At 43.7% G+C, this 13,964-nt stretch overlaps 1 protein-coding gene across 1 annotated transcript in view; it reads right to left on the reverse strand.

Annotated features, from left to right (window-relative positions):
* The window catches only part of LOC138794726 (gamma-aminobutyric acid receptor subunit rho-2-like), a 56,634-nt gene that overhangs the window by 7,487 nt on the left and 35,183 nt on the right, over nt 1–13,964 (reverse strand). The window contains exons 3-6 of the mRNA XM_069973571.1: nt 7,477–7,544; nt 6,294–6,517; nt 2,321–2,403; nt 433–573 (exon numbers count right to left, since the gene is read on the reverse strand). Of these exons, the coding sequence (XP_069829672.1) occupies nt 433–573; nt 2,321–2,403; nt 6,294–6,517; nt 7,477–7,544 (516 nt within the window). The remainder of the gene's footprint in view (nt 1–432; nt 574–2,320; nt 2,404–6,293; nt 6,518–7,476; nt 7,545–13,964) is intronic.

Raw genomic sequence — 13,964 nt, forward strand, 5'->3', positions numbered from 1 at the left:
AGACAACATGACTCTTGTCTCCAGGTCAGGTGCGGTTTGCAATTAAGCTCCATTCACTTCAATGGAACTGAGCAGCAAAAACTCGGCCAAGCTGGAGACAAGAGTGGGTCTGACTCTGGAAGAAAGTGGCCATGTTTTTGTAGCGCTGGATAACCCCTTTAAGGTTAGTTTTTCTCTTATCAGTGGTATTAATGTTAGGCTATTTTCACACATACTATTTTTGAAAATGGACGTTATTTTCCATTAAAACGACGGCTGTTCTTTTCATACTGCAGGGATATGCACTGAAGTCAATGGAACTATGGGCGCAATTTTCACACAATGTATTGAACGGCCATTCTTTTAAAAAATAGTACGTTGTGTGAACATAGCCTAAGAATAAACACACTGGTCACACTCAACGCTGAGCACTTATTATAATTATTATAGTACCTGTGCTACTGTAGAAGGCAAGTCTAGATGTAGTATGAAATTTCTGAATCAAGAACTGAGATAGTGAAATCTTCTCATCTGTTTTTAGCGACTCATTTCCCTTTTTCCAGTATAGCATCAGATCTTCATCAGTATAGGCATCTGTTAATAAAGGAGGAAAACAACTTTAAACACTTAGGGGGAGATTTATAAAGACAGGCATACGAGTAAATTAGGCCCCGCCCCCTGTAGACATTTGTTTTGGGATTATTGCCCCTCATCAATACAGTGCAGGGTGGTGGATGGCTGTTTTTTTTACTGTGGGAGCAAACAATGAGTATTTGTTGAGGAAATCATCATAAAGACACATAGGGACTTACAGGCCAATTATGCTCCACTAGGAATTCTGGGAATAAAGGATATGCAAAAAAAAGTCTCACACCACCTAGGTCGTGTAGCTTTCCCTCCAGTGAAAAGCTTTTTCCCGGTAATTAAAGCACAATACAAAGTTATATAATGCTTCAATCACCTATCTGCCCCCTTGCCTATCTTTTCTCCCTTCAATCCCCACCAGGAAGTGAAGTAAACTCATTCTCACCTAATGACTGTTGACCCCAGGCTGTTCTGTGGCAGCCATTTTGTGACAATGATATCATCAAGAGAGAAACTGGTCTAAGCCCTGTTAGGCCAGCCTACCTTTGTCAGGTGACTCAGGTTGCTCAGCTCTGATTGGCTGAGCAAGCTGTAAGCCATCTAACAGTTTTACAGAGTCAGTAAGACATCACAGGAGACAAATTGCATCATGGGAAAGCCCAAACCAGGAAGTAAAAGAAAAAGTTTTTTTTTATCAGCACCAGAGTTGTCCTATAAGTCAGCATTTCACTATAATTTGGTTGGAGTCTTAGAATATGACTGGGAATGCTATCCAGGCCAGAAAGAAAGAGTACTAATCTATCTTTTTTTTTTTAACTTTCTAAGTTTTTATTGAGTTTTTTGCATAGTAAACATCCAACAAACAGACAATATCAGAGAATAAGAGCACCAATCTATCTGACCCCCTCCTAAAAAAAAAAAGTATTACCCTTTTGGCACCACAACGATAAGCCTCTCAAGTATGCCCTGCTCTGTATTGATGAGGGGCAATAACTGCAAGATAGTCATCTGCAGAGGTATTCTTTCCGACTGGAGTGCAGCATGAACATCCTGTATCATCCTCTACATATCTTCACTACACTCTTCTCAAGGAACAATTTTAGGCTATGTTCACACTACGTAAGTTTTCGGCCGCAGCGCGTTCTGTGAATAAGCGGCCGGATACTTACGTAGTTTGCGTATAATGGAAAGTATATGAAGTACGGCTGCACAGTTCACACTACGTACGAACTTACGCCCGGATCGTACGTGGCGGTGTAAAAAATGAACCAGACCATTGTTTGCGGACGAAAATGCCGTAACTTACACCCGTAGCGTTACATGCGGTCACGTACGTAGTGGTGATTTCTTCATTTTTGCAGCTTTTTGTGCTGATCCAAAAGGTTCTGTGGGGTGTCCGGGGCTAGGTGAAGATTTCCAAGTAAAAGACCGCTGTCAGATCGCTACGTAGGGCGCTCAGGAAGCATAAGTAGACTTCGGGCATAAGTTTGCGGTCCATACGTAGCTGGCCGCAAGTAGCGTAAATCTCCGTCCGGAGTTTACCGCGTATATGTCCGGCCGTGAAAATATGCGGCCGGACATATATGCAGTGTGAACATAGCCCTTAAGTGATAGGTTCATTTTAGGTAGTTGCTAGAGTTAAGCAAACTTTGAGTATGCTTGAAGCTCCCTCAACTCTAGTATTTACCAAGATAGACATGTAACCACATAAATAGAAGAATTTTAAGTCTAGTAATACAATGGCTGGTTCACTTACAGCTTTCAAGCTCCAAAGAACAGGTTTGAGTATCCAGAGGGAAACGGCTGAAGTCCATGTTGCACATTGCCGTTACGGTGATTCTTAACAGGAATAAATAAATAATTAAATACATTTTACAAATATTCATTTAAGAAATTTTAAAGAGGTAGTGCAGCAATTAACATTTATTCACTAAATAACACACTTTACAAAGTTATACAACTTTGTAATGTGTGTTATTTAAGTCAATGGCCCCCTTTCCCATGTTCCCCCCACCCCAGAAGTGTGGTGCATCATACTTACTCAATTGCTGTCGACCCTGGCCGCCATAACTGTGCTCAGCCAATGACGTGGCAGAGGGGGGCCGGCATAAGGAACGGCTGGAGCGGTCCGGTCGACCCAAGATGGCGACCGGGGTCAGCAGTTGAGTAAGTATACTGCACCACACTCCTGGGGTGGGGGGAACACGGGGAAGGGGGCCATTCACTTAAAGCGACTCTGTACCCACAATCTGACCCCCCAAACCACTTGTACCTTCAGATAGCTGCTTTAAATCCAAGATTTGTCCTGTGGTCCGTTTGGCAGGTGATGCAGTTATTGTCTTAAAAAACAACTTTTAAACTTACAGCCCTGTGCCCTATGGGTGTGGCTTAGAATATCTGTGCCCTAACTTTCTCCATGCTGAACATTTGCACAGGTGTCTTAACGATCCAGCCCATGTGCCGGGCTGACACAGCTGACGAATAGTAGGCAATCTGCCTGGAGCATTCCTAATGATGAGGAGGGCGGGGAGGAGGGACAGAGAGGTTGTGCCAGCCTAATGCATACACAATCTAGGCCACTCCCGTAGAGCACAGGGCTGCAAGTTTAAAAGTTGTTTTTTTAGAACAATAACTGCATCACCTGTCAAACGGACCGCAGGACAGATCTTGGATTAAAAGCAGCTATCCGAAGGTACAAGCGGTTTGGGAGGTCAGATTGTGGGTACAGAGTCACTTTAAATAACACACATTACAAAGTTGTATAACTTTGTAATGTGTGTTATTTAGTGAATAAATGTTAAATGCCGCACTACCCCTTTAATACTTTACAGTTTGAGTGCATGAAAAAAATTATGATACATAACTTATAATAATAATTAATTATTCATAGTCATTATGATGCCTGTATTTTTCCAAGCCACATGATGCTCACATTTAATTCAAATGATCTGAATAAATGGGGTTGTCCAGGCTTGCAAAAACATGGCCACTTTCTTCTCAAATTTGGGTGGGGTCTTTCAACTTAGTTCCATTTAAGTGAATGGGGCTTAATTGCAAATCACACCTGAACTGGAGACAAGATTCGTGCTGTTTCTGGAAGAAAGTGACCATGTTTTTTTAATCCTGGATGATCCCTTTAAGTACCATGTATTGTAGTCACTCATGCATGGGCCTATAATTGTCAAAGGTTAGATTTACATGTGACCTACTAAAGGCCATAAAACCCTGTCAACCTTCTTAGGATTTGCTGCTGTTACAAGTAGTGTTCTGAGAACGGTTCCGAACCCAAAAGTTTGGCCTCTCTGCTCAACACTATTATCAAGTTTTTAAAGGGTTGTTCTAGATGATAAAAATGTGTGTAGTACTCAACTCTTGTAACAATAAATCAGCCAATAAAGACAATCTGTCTTTACAGGTAACAGGGCACTGCTGGGGAGGTAGAAGAGAAGGTCAACTTATTCTATTTGTTATTGTAACCCATGCATGCGCCCTGGATCGCGCCGATCATGTGACATCCCCATGTCATGTGGTCCGTCCTATCGTGGTCTGGGTGCAGAGCCGAGTGTGACGTCATCAGCGGGCGACGCTAGCGTTCCCAGTGCGGTCCTCTCCATGTGGATTCCCTGCTTTGGTGCTTTGTATGTATGTATCCTTGTTTTTGTTTGTTATCACAGCTGTGAATGTCACCTCATTATGTTTGCATATTTTTTTCTGCACTGTACTTATGTTGATCACAACTTAGGACCATGAGAGTTTGGTCTCCTACTAGTTCTTTATAAAAACCTGTGTTGATGCACCATTTTGCTATTACCGATCACATATTATTCACATTGTTTATGTATTTTTCACTTGAGTGATTGATTACTTGCGATTATGTACACATGCATATATACTCTGACATTGGAGTGTTTTGTATCACTGCTTTAGAAAGGCTACACACATAGAGCCGAAATGTTGCATTGGTGTGAATAAAGTGGATATTCTTTTTGGAAGTGCGGTCTCCTACATCTTCTTTGTTATTGTAACTCACCACATGCTGTCCATGTAAAGCCATACAAAGAGCATGGACAGCATGTCCCTATATCTCTGTATTATAAAGCTACAGTAATGGTGTGCTGCCACTAGATGACTCTATATGACACTGTGTTGATATTCTACCCTGGAAACATTACTACTAAGGACAGGGCCGGCCTTTGGGGTGTGCGACCTGTGCACTTGCACAGGGCGCAACAACCCCTGGCCAGCAAGGGGGCGCTAAGGCAGAGAGATAGCTGTCTTTCTGCTGTAACTGCTCCTAGCACAGCTGCCCCCTTCCCCTCCTTCCCCCAGGTCCTATACAGGGAAGCTCTTCTGTCCTGGTGCAGCTGGTGTAATATTATACTGCTGGGCAGTCGGGACAATAGGAGAGAGGAGGAAGTCAGCAGCAGCATGAGGCGCCCAGTCCTGTCATCAGCTGCTGCATTATCCACAACCAGCTGCCAGCTGTATGTAAGTGCAAGTATATGTATATAGAATGTACATAGTGTGTACTGTTATATAATGTATAGTCAATGTGTAGGTGTGTGTACTGGAGGTTTATATATGAATAATGTGTGTTTAAATATGTGTGACATTGTATATGTGTGTACTATATAATGTGTATGGGGTGTGTGTACTGTTATATAATGTATGTTCAATGTGTAGGTGTGCATGTGTGTGTACTGGATACTACTTCCCCCTCCAGCCATACACACAACTACTACATGGCTGGGGAAGCTAGTAGTTGTGTGTATGGCTGGGTAAGTAGTAGTTGTGTGTATGGCTGGTGGGGGTAGAAGTTGTGTGTATGGCTGGTGGGGGTAGTAGTTGTGTGTATAGCTGGTGGGGGTAGTAGTTGTGTGTATGGCTGGTGGGGGAAGTACTAGTAGTTGTGCATATGGCTGGTGGGGGAAGTAGTTGTGTGTATGGCTAGTGGGGGTAGTAGTTGTGTGTATGGCTGGTGGGGGTAGTAGTTGTGTGTATGGCTGGCGGGGGCAGTAGTTGTATGTATGGCTGGTGGGGGTAGTAGTTGTGTGTATGGCTGGCGTGGTAGTAGTTGTATGTATGGCTGGTGGGGGTAGTAGTTGTGTGTATGGCTGGCGTGGTAGTAGTTGTATGTATGGCTGGTGGGGGTAGTAGTTGTGTGTGACTGGGGGAGGTAGTAGTTGTGTGTATGGCTGGGGGAGGTAGTAGTTGTGTGTATGGATGGGGGAGGTAGTAGTTGGGTGTATGGCTGGGGGAGGTAGTAGTTGTGTGTGACTGGGGGAGGTAGTAGTTGTGTGTATGGCTGGGAGGGTCGGGTGATGGGTGTTGGATGTCGTCTGGAGGAGTGGGAGGCTGTAGGAGCTTTATGTCACCATAGGGGGGGGGGGGGGGGGGGGCGCCGAAAAAAGTTTCGCACAGGGCGCCATCTACCTTAAGGCCGGCCCTGACTAAGGAAGAATATTATGATACCTAGTAAGAAATGTCCTGTATGAAACTGGAGGCATAAAGAGGGTCCCATAAACTGATATTTGTGCTGCTCTATTGCTCTATACAACTCAAAGATTGCACAAAGTAGAGAAGTGTGTAGTAATAGTAGTAATGCAAAGGAAGCAGTAATACAAAGATGATATAAATGTACCCCATGATTTTGAGGCAGTTATTGTATTTGTACTAGCCAACTACTGTAGGATCCCTAGCCAGTATTCACATTGACAGTAAGAACTAACCTCATGCTGTAAAGGACTTGGCCATCAGGATAGACTCGCAGCATGATGTTATCCGTCGTTGTATCATGGATGAAGGATCGTTTTGAATGCACAAAAAACACATCGGGTACCCATATCTTCTTTACTAGACGACTATCAAAGGTCATGCTCTTATTTGTGGTACTAGGGAATGACAGACGCTCATCCTTCCAGTAATGTCTCAGGTACAATGTCATTGTAAAGTCCTGTATGGAGAGGAGGGCAAAATAGAGTTACCTCTAAACAATAAACTTACTCTCTATAGAATGTTAAAGGAAAGGAAGGATTTTGAAAATGCGGCAGCAAGCAGGGGCAGAGGGGATAATAAGTACCAACTTATCTCTCCCTGTGCCTGCGGTAAGCAGTGGGACCGGCCTCAGGACCCCCACCAGACTTCGGGATCGCTGGAGCTGTACACCTCATGACCCAGCTGATGGATTGGCTGCTCAGGAGGTCAGTGGGCGGGACACCGTTCCAGTCAATAATTGGCTGAGTGGCCAGTCCATCACCCGGGACAGGCCTTCTCGCCTAAGTTGTGACGTCATCACTACTGAGGGGAAAATGACGTCTGGCGGGGGTCCTGAGGCCGGTCCTGCCGCTCACCATGGGCACAGGGAGAGGTAAGTTGGTCTTTGTAATCAAATTCCCCCTTGACGGCTGTCGCATTTTCAAAGTCCCTGGACTTTTCCTTTAAAGATAAGTTCTAAATGAGTTCTAAACATGAGTTCTGTCTAAACTTTCCAAAAAGATAGCAAAACACCAAAAAACCAACCGAGACAAACATATCATGTAGTTCTGGCAATGATATACAGCTGAGGGGGTCCATAATGGATTTACGAATGTTAGAATGATCATGATACTGGACTTCTTGCAGAGGAACAACATAGCTCTGATATTCTTTGATCTCCAAAGTCTTTAGCCTTTGTCTACAGAAAGAACCTATTTGCTGGACTATGAAATTATCTCCTGTGACCTGAAACCCCATTGTCGCCGGCTCCATAGACACCATTCTATGGGCCGGCGTATTCCGCTATCCGCCGAAAGAATGGTTACACTCTTATCAACATACAGCGGTGGCTTCTACACTTTATGCTATGCATTTATTAAAAAAAAAAAAAAAAGTACATAACATAACTTACTAAAAACAAAATAATATTCGGCCTACCATATCCACTTCAGATATGCTGTCCAGGCTTTCAACTTGCACATCAACTCCCACAGGGATTGCAGGACCTGCAGTAAAAAAAATTTTTTTAAACGGGTTGTCCAGGAGTTTTTAATAAACTAATATAAAATGATCCAAATGGCCAGACACATCACTCTGCCCGGAAGTTTTGGAGGACGCACCTCCTCCATGCGCATAAGGAATGAGGCGTGTTCCCCAAAACGTTCACGGCAGTGTTTGGATGGTTTTATGTCAGTCTTTCCTGTGTTATCTGGCATCTCTGACATCTGCTAACCACTCCAGTTTTATGATTTGTTTACTGAAATAAAGAAGACTTTCAGCGGTGAGTGCTTACGATTTTCTCTTTTTGATACTGGACTTCCAAATGGCAACAGTCCTATATTTTACTATTGTATTTGAGAAAAAATACTGGGACACCATGCTGCCCTACAGGCATATACTTGTAGAAACAGAGAGTCCATGGAGAGGAGGGTGTGGAACAGAAGACCGGAAAAGCTGACTGTGATGTCTGCACTGGCTGACCCCTGTGACCCAGATATGATGTCAACAGGAAGTTATTTATGTAAATAAACAAGAATATAGCTGAAAAGCTGCAACAGAGTTCCCAGGGGCACAGGGGAAAAAAGTGGTAAAAGGAAACAAGGGAACAGAGAGAGGGAGGGAGAAAGGGAGGGGTTACACTTTATATTCATTTATATTTATATTTGCTGACAGGAACACTTTAAGTAAGTGGATTGTTAACCTCCAGTAATCTGTAACCTCCCATGACTTCCCAAAGTGCCTACCAAAGAGCCTACTAGTTATCCAGTGAAATTATTTTTCTTCAAAATCAACTGGTTCCATAAAGTTATATAGATTTGTAATTTACTTCTATTTAAAAAATCTCCAGTCTTCCAGTATTTATCAGCTGCTGTATGTCCTGCAGGAAGTGATATATTCTTTCCAGGCTGACACAGCGCTCTCTGCTGCCACCTCTGTCCATGTCAGAAACTGTCCAGAGCAGCAGCAAATCCGCACAGAAAACCTCTCCTGCTATGGACAGTTCCTGACATGGACAGTGGTGGCAGTAGAGAGCACTGTGCCACACTGGAGAGAATACACCTCTTCCTGCAGGACATACAGCAGCTAATAAGTATAGGAAAGTATAGGATTTTTAAATAAAAGTAAATTACAAATCTCTATAACTTTTTTAAAACCAGTTGATTTGAAATAAAAAGATTTTCACCGGAGTACCCCTTTAAACCCTTAGCGTCCCATGACGTATCTGGTACGTCATGGTGATGCTGGGGGAGTTCAGAGAGGGGTCCCGCCGGGACCCCGCTCTGAACGGCGCCGCTCCCGGCTGATATCTGCAGCCGGGGAGCGCTTCCATTAGCCGCCGCGGGTCCCGTTGCTGCGCCCGCTAATTAAGCACTTCAATGCAGCTGTCAAACATGACAGCTGCATTGAAGTGCTTTACACTTCACATCCCTGGTGTCTAGTGGGACGGATCTCCCCCCCGCGATGCGATCACGGGGGGGAGATCTGTTCTTCTGCCCGTGCCAGGCCTCAGCGTCGCAATGACGCTTATCCCGGCTCGGCAATAGATTGCTGTGGCCTGCAGCAGGCCACAGCAATCTATCACTGATCGAATGGATTTTTGCTGTGTATATACCAGTTACCAGTATACCAGTTATATCAGTTACAGTAAAAAAAAAAAGTAAAAATGTTTTTTTTATTGATAAAAAATCCCCTCCCCTATTAAAAGTCCAAATCACCCCCCTTTTCCTATTTTATAAATATAAATACATAAATAAACAAATAAATAAACATGTTTTCTATCGCCGCGTGCGTAATCGCCCAAGCTATTAAATTATCACATTCCTGATCTCGCACGGTAAATGGCGTAAGCGCAAAAAAATTCCAAAGTGCAAAATTGCGCATTTTTGGTCGCATCAAATCCAGAAAAAATGTAATAAATCAATATGTGATCAAAAAGTCGTATATGTGCAAACAAGGTACCAATAGAAAGAACATGTCATGGCGCAAAAAATGACACCTCAGGCAGCACCTTAGACCAAAGGATAAAAGCGCTATAAGCCTGGGAATACGGCGATTTTAAGGAACATATATTTGTTAACAATGGTTTGAATTTTTTAAAAGCCATCAGATAAAAGAAAAGTTATACATCTTACATATCGTTGTAATCATAACAACTTGAGGAACATGCATGAAAAGTCAGTTTTAGCATAGGGCAAACGGCGTAAATGCAAAACTCCCTGAAATCCAAACAAATTCCTTTTGTTTTTCAATTTGACAGCGCAAATGATTTTTTTCCGGTTTCACAGCATATTTTATGGAAAAATAAAGCCTGTCATTGCAAAGTACAATTGGTTTCGCAAAAAATAAAGGCTCATGTGGGTCTCTAGGTGAAAAAATGCAAGCGCTATGGCCTTTTAAACATAAAGTGGAAAAAGCAAAAGTGCAAAAACGAAAATTGGCTTTGACCTTAAGGGGTTAAGGCAGAAATACATAAAAATACCTAAATTCATATTTGGAGTTGTATCTAGTCAGGTCACCCTCATCAAATAAATACAACTGTAACCACATTGCCATATGAACTTGTTAGCCATGAAAACTATGAATTGCACACTTCTATGAAAATATAATTTTACGGTGCTAATATGTTCTCTTTTATAGGTCAGTGAGACGTCTTTTCTGGATATAAATGTACTATAATAAGTCATCCATGTAGGTTTATAGACACTAACCATTTCTTCTATTCCGTAGATGGCAATAATGCTGTGTGCACACATAAGAATGCAGACAATTGACTTCAGGGGATGGATGGCAAAAGCAGAAAGATCCCGGTCCTGGAAATGGAGGCTACTTTTTATGACATCTCCCAGCTTTACTATTACATCGCCCTCCTCCTTCCTCCTGTGATTCAATGTTATTTACTTTTGTGTAGTCAACAAAATGATCTGTAGAAATATTAAGGTCATTTTCCTCTTGAAGCCGAATCACTGAAGCTGAAAGACAATTGTACTAATGGCCTATCTTGTTACTGTAAAGCATGTCATCCCTGTATAGTCTACACAGCTTGTTTAAACAGGAATTCACATAGATTTAAAATCTCTCGAAGCAAGTTGGTACTACCAATCTAAAAAGACATGTAGCATTGGGAACCCTGGCTTTGCATTAACTGTATCAGGTGGAGGAGGCATGGATCAACATTGTTGTTTTGTTCTTATGGAAGCAATTAGATAATGATCTAAGCTAAGAGTTTGGATCAGATGACTAGGGTCAGATTATGAGCTATACCTGTAAGGCCCTATTCACATCATGTGCTGGGGGCATATTGCTAGTATAAGGCTCCGTTCACAACTGGCAGAATCCTCCGGCCCAGAATTACGCCAACCTCCGTGTCATACAGGTAGTCTATGGGAGGCTCGCGTGCCTCCTCTCTCCACGGTCAAAAATTGACATGTCTATTCTTCAGCGGGGAGAGAGGAGGCGCACGAGCCACCCATAGACTACCAGTATGTCACGGAGGCTGGCAGGACTCTGAGGCGGAGAGTTCCGCAGAGGAATCACGCCAGTTTTACTCCGTTTGAACGGAGCCTAAATCAGAATGCCACCAAAAAGGTATTCGGTCATATACCACAGACTACCTAAGGGTGGTATTGCGCTGAATGATTATAATTTAAATCCGAATGATCTACCGATTTTTCCAATGATAATTGTCCTGTCTTATACGACCCTTAGGCCCGGCCATTACAACAGATAAACAAAACAAAAAGGTCAAGAAACAGAGAAAACATAGTCATTAGTAGTGTCGAATGTAGTAAACCTCCTACATCATGGACAACATCATATGGCTGCGGTGTCCTCCCAGCACGGACTCTATTGGGTTACCAACAGTCATGCTCTGCTGTGTAGCACTAGTAGAAAAACGTTCTTAGTAGAGATTGTAGAAAAAGCGGCACTCACCAACTGGCTTCTAGGCCCATAGATGCACATGTGCGCAAAATGGCCATCGCTCTAGTGGAACACACCTGCTACTGCTCTATAACTTGCTGATCATGAGTGTTTGTCTTTTGCACAATAAAATACCAAAAGAAGTTATTTGGTGAGTGCCGCTTTTTCTATAATCTCTACTAAGATAGTCATTAGTAGACTGTGGTTGGTCCATACAGCGAGCGTGCTGCAATATACATCAGAATACCTTGTTTAAGGTAGTTTAATGTATTTTGCAGATGTACTGCAGGTTCAAAACATGATGGCATCATAGTGTTGTCAGGGGGGTATAAGGCATTCAGTTAGGAGGGCTGATGGGGCTTTGGCTTGGTGTCCAGTTTTGGTGCTCAAGAAAAGCATGCGAAGAGAAAAAGGTACAGCGCCTCATCTGGTTGTAGGCCAGAGAAAGAATGAGAGCTACAAAGCTAAATGGGTTCTGCTCACCTGAGTGGGTTGTGTAAAGCCAAACCACCAATATGCACATGTAGTCAGAAACAAAAGAGTCGCAGCGATAAGGCCAATGCTGCCACACCAGGTTCCAAGTGATTCTAAAATATGCATAGAAAAAATTATACCTCTCCGCAGGCTGTCTGTGTGATTAGATTTATCGGTCCTTCAAGATAACGCTTTTAAAGACGTTTTATATCACCTCTTCCTCAGATCAACAGGAAATTCCTTCCTCAACTCACAGGATAGGAGAAAAGTAGGAGATTGCGGGGGTCTGACTTCTGTACCCCCCGCCGATCTCTGTATCGCCCCTTGGCTTCTGTGTAATGAATAGAGCCACTGGTACGGCAAGTGACCCGTGGCTCTATTTATTCCTTTGGAGCCAACAGGAAGAGTGGAGTACGCCGGAAGAGCACTGTACTTGCCTTTTTCCATCGACTCCATCGTACCCGTGGCTCTATTCATTGCACAGAAGCCGGGCCCGATATGGAGATCGGCGGCAGGTACAGAGGTCGGACCCCCCCCCGATCTTCTACTTTTCCCCTATCCTTTGGATAGAGGAGAAGTTGTTTTTCCCTGGAATACCTCTTTAAAATGCTTTTTGGAGGTCCTTAACTTTAGGTTACACCTCTGCTTATTGACTCTGCAGCAGTCATTCTCTATGGGTGTCGGACTCATCTCCCGAAGGGGATTTCCGGGACCCAGACTTTGAGAAAGGGGTAAGTATAAGGGGCTCCACCGGGGGATCAGGCGGGCTTCACCCCGGCAGTGGGGGTGACAAGTCTCCTTTAAATGGGTTATCCATCCTTAGAAAAATATGGCCACGCTTTCCAGAGACAGCATGACTCCAGCGTCTCTAGTTTGGGTGCAGGTTTTGCAACTTAGGGCCCTATTCCAACGGACGATTATCGTTCGCATAATCGTTAACAATTAACAATCTCGAAAGACCTGAAAACGTTCACTCATTTCCATTAAACGATAATCGTTACTTATGATCGTATTTGCGATCGTTTTTTCCTCGCTATTGCGTTCGTATCTACTGCAAATGACCGAACAACGTCTTATTCAATGCGAACGATTTGCAAACGTTTTGCAAACGAGCAATGATAACAATAGATCCAGGTCTTAGGGTCCTATTTCTCGGGCCGAGGAGGGCCCGATCAACTATGTAAACGAGCGCCGATCTGCTAGATCGCCGCTCGTTTACTGGGGCTATTCCACAGCCCGATGATTGTTGAGCGAGGGCTGCAGGGACATCGTTACCAATGTCCTTGCAGCCCTTGCAGCATATATTACCAGTCAGGGTCTTCTGCTCCGCTCCGTCCTCCTCCCCAGATCCGGCGCGCTCTATCTTCAGAATGGCCTGTCAGCTGACAGGTCACTCAGCCAATCACAGGCCACGGGGGGCCCGGCCTGTGATTGGCTAAGAGCTCCGTCAGCTGACAGGCCATTCTGAAGCCAGAGCGCGCGGGACCCGGGGAGGAAGACAGAGCGGAGCAGAAGACCCTGACAGGTAATGTATGCTGCTGCTTCTCAAATCGTCGGTCGCCCGCCATGCACCACTATTCAACCGTAGCGATGCGCGGTGGAGGAACGATGATTTTAGGTCTGGCTGATTATCGTTACTGTGGAATAGGGCCCTTATAAAGTGATCAACGATTTCTCGTTCGGTCGTTAATCGTTAACTGCATTTCAACCGAACGATTATCGTCTAGATTCGAACGATTTAACGATAATCTGAACGATAATCGTCCGGTGGAAAAGGGCCCTTAGTTCCATTGAAGTGAATGGAGCATCATTGCAAACCACACCTGAGCTGAAGACAAAAGTGGTGTTGTCTCTGGAAGAAAGCGGCCATGTTTTTTTTTAACACTGGATAACCCCTAAGTACAGCGCTGAGGGGGCCGTAAGTCTTATACAGTAGCTCCTTTATTTTGATTATCTGTGTGGTCCCTAGGACCTAAGAGTAAGCCAATTATTTAGACTGATGGAAATAATCATTTGATGGGTAAAATACAACA

Source organism: Dendropsophus ebraccatus, chromosome 6 (genome assembly GCF_027789765.1).
Source record: "Dendropsophus ebraccatus isolate aDenEbr1 chromosome 6, aDenEbr1.pat, whole genome shotgun sequence".
NCBI classification, from domain to species: domain Eukaryota; kingdom Metazoa; phylum Chordata; class Amphibia; order Anura; family Hylidae; genus Dendropsophus; species Dendropsophus ebraccatus.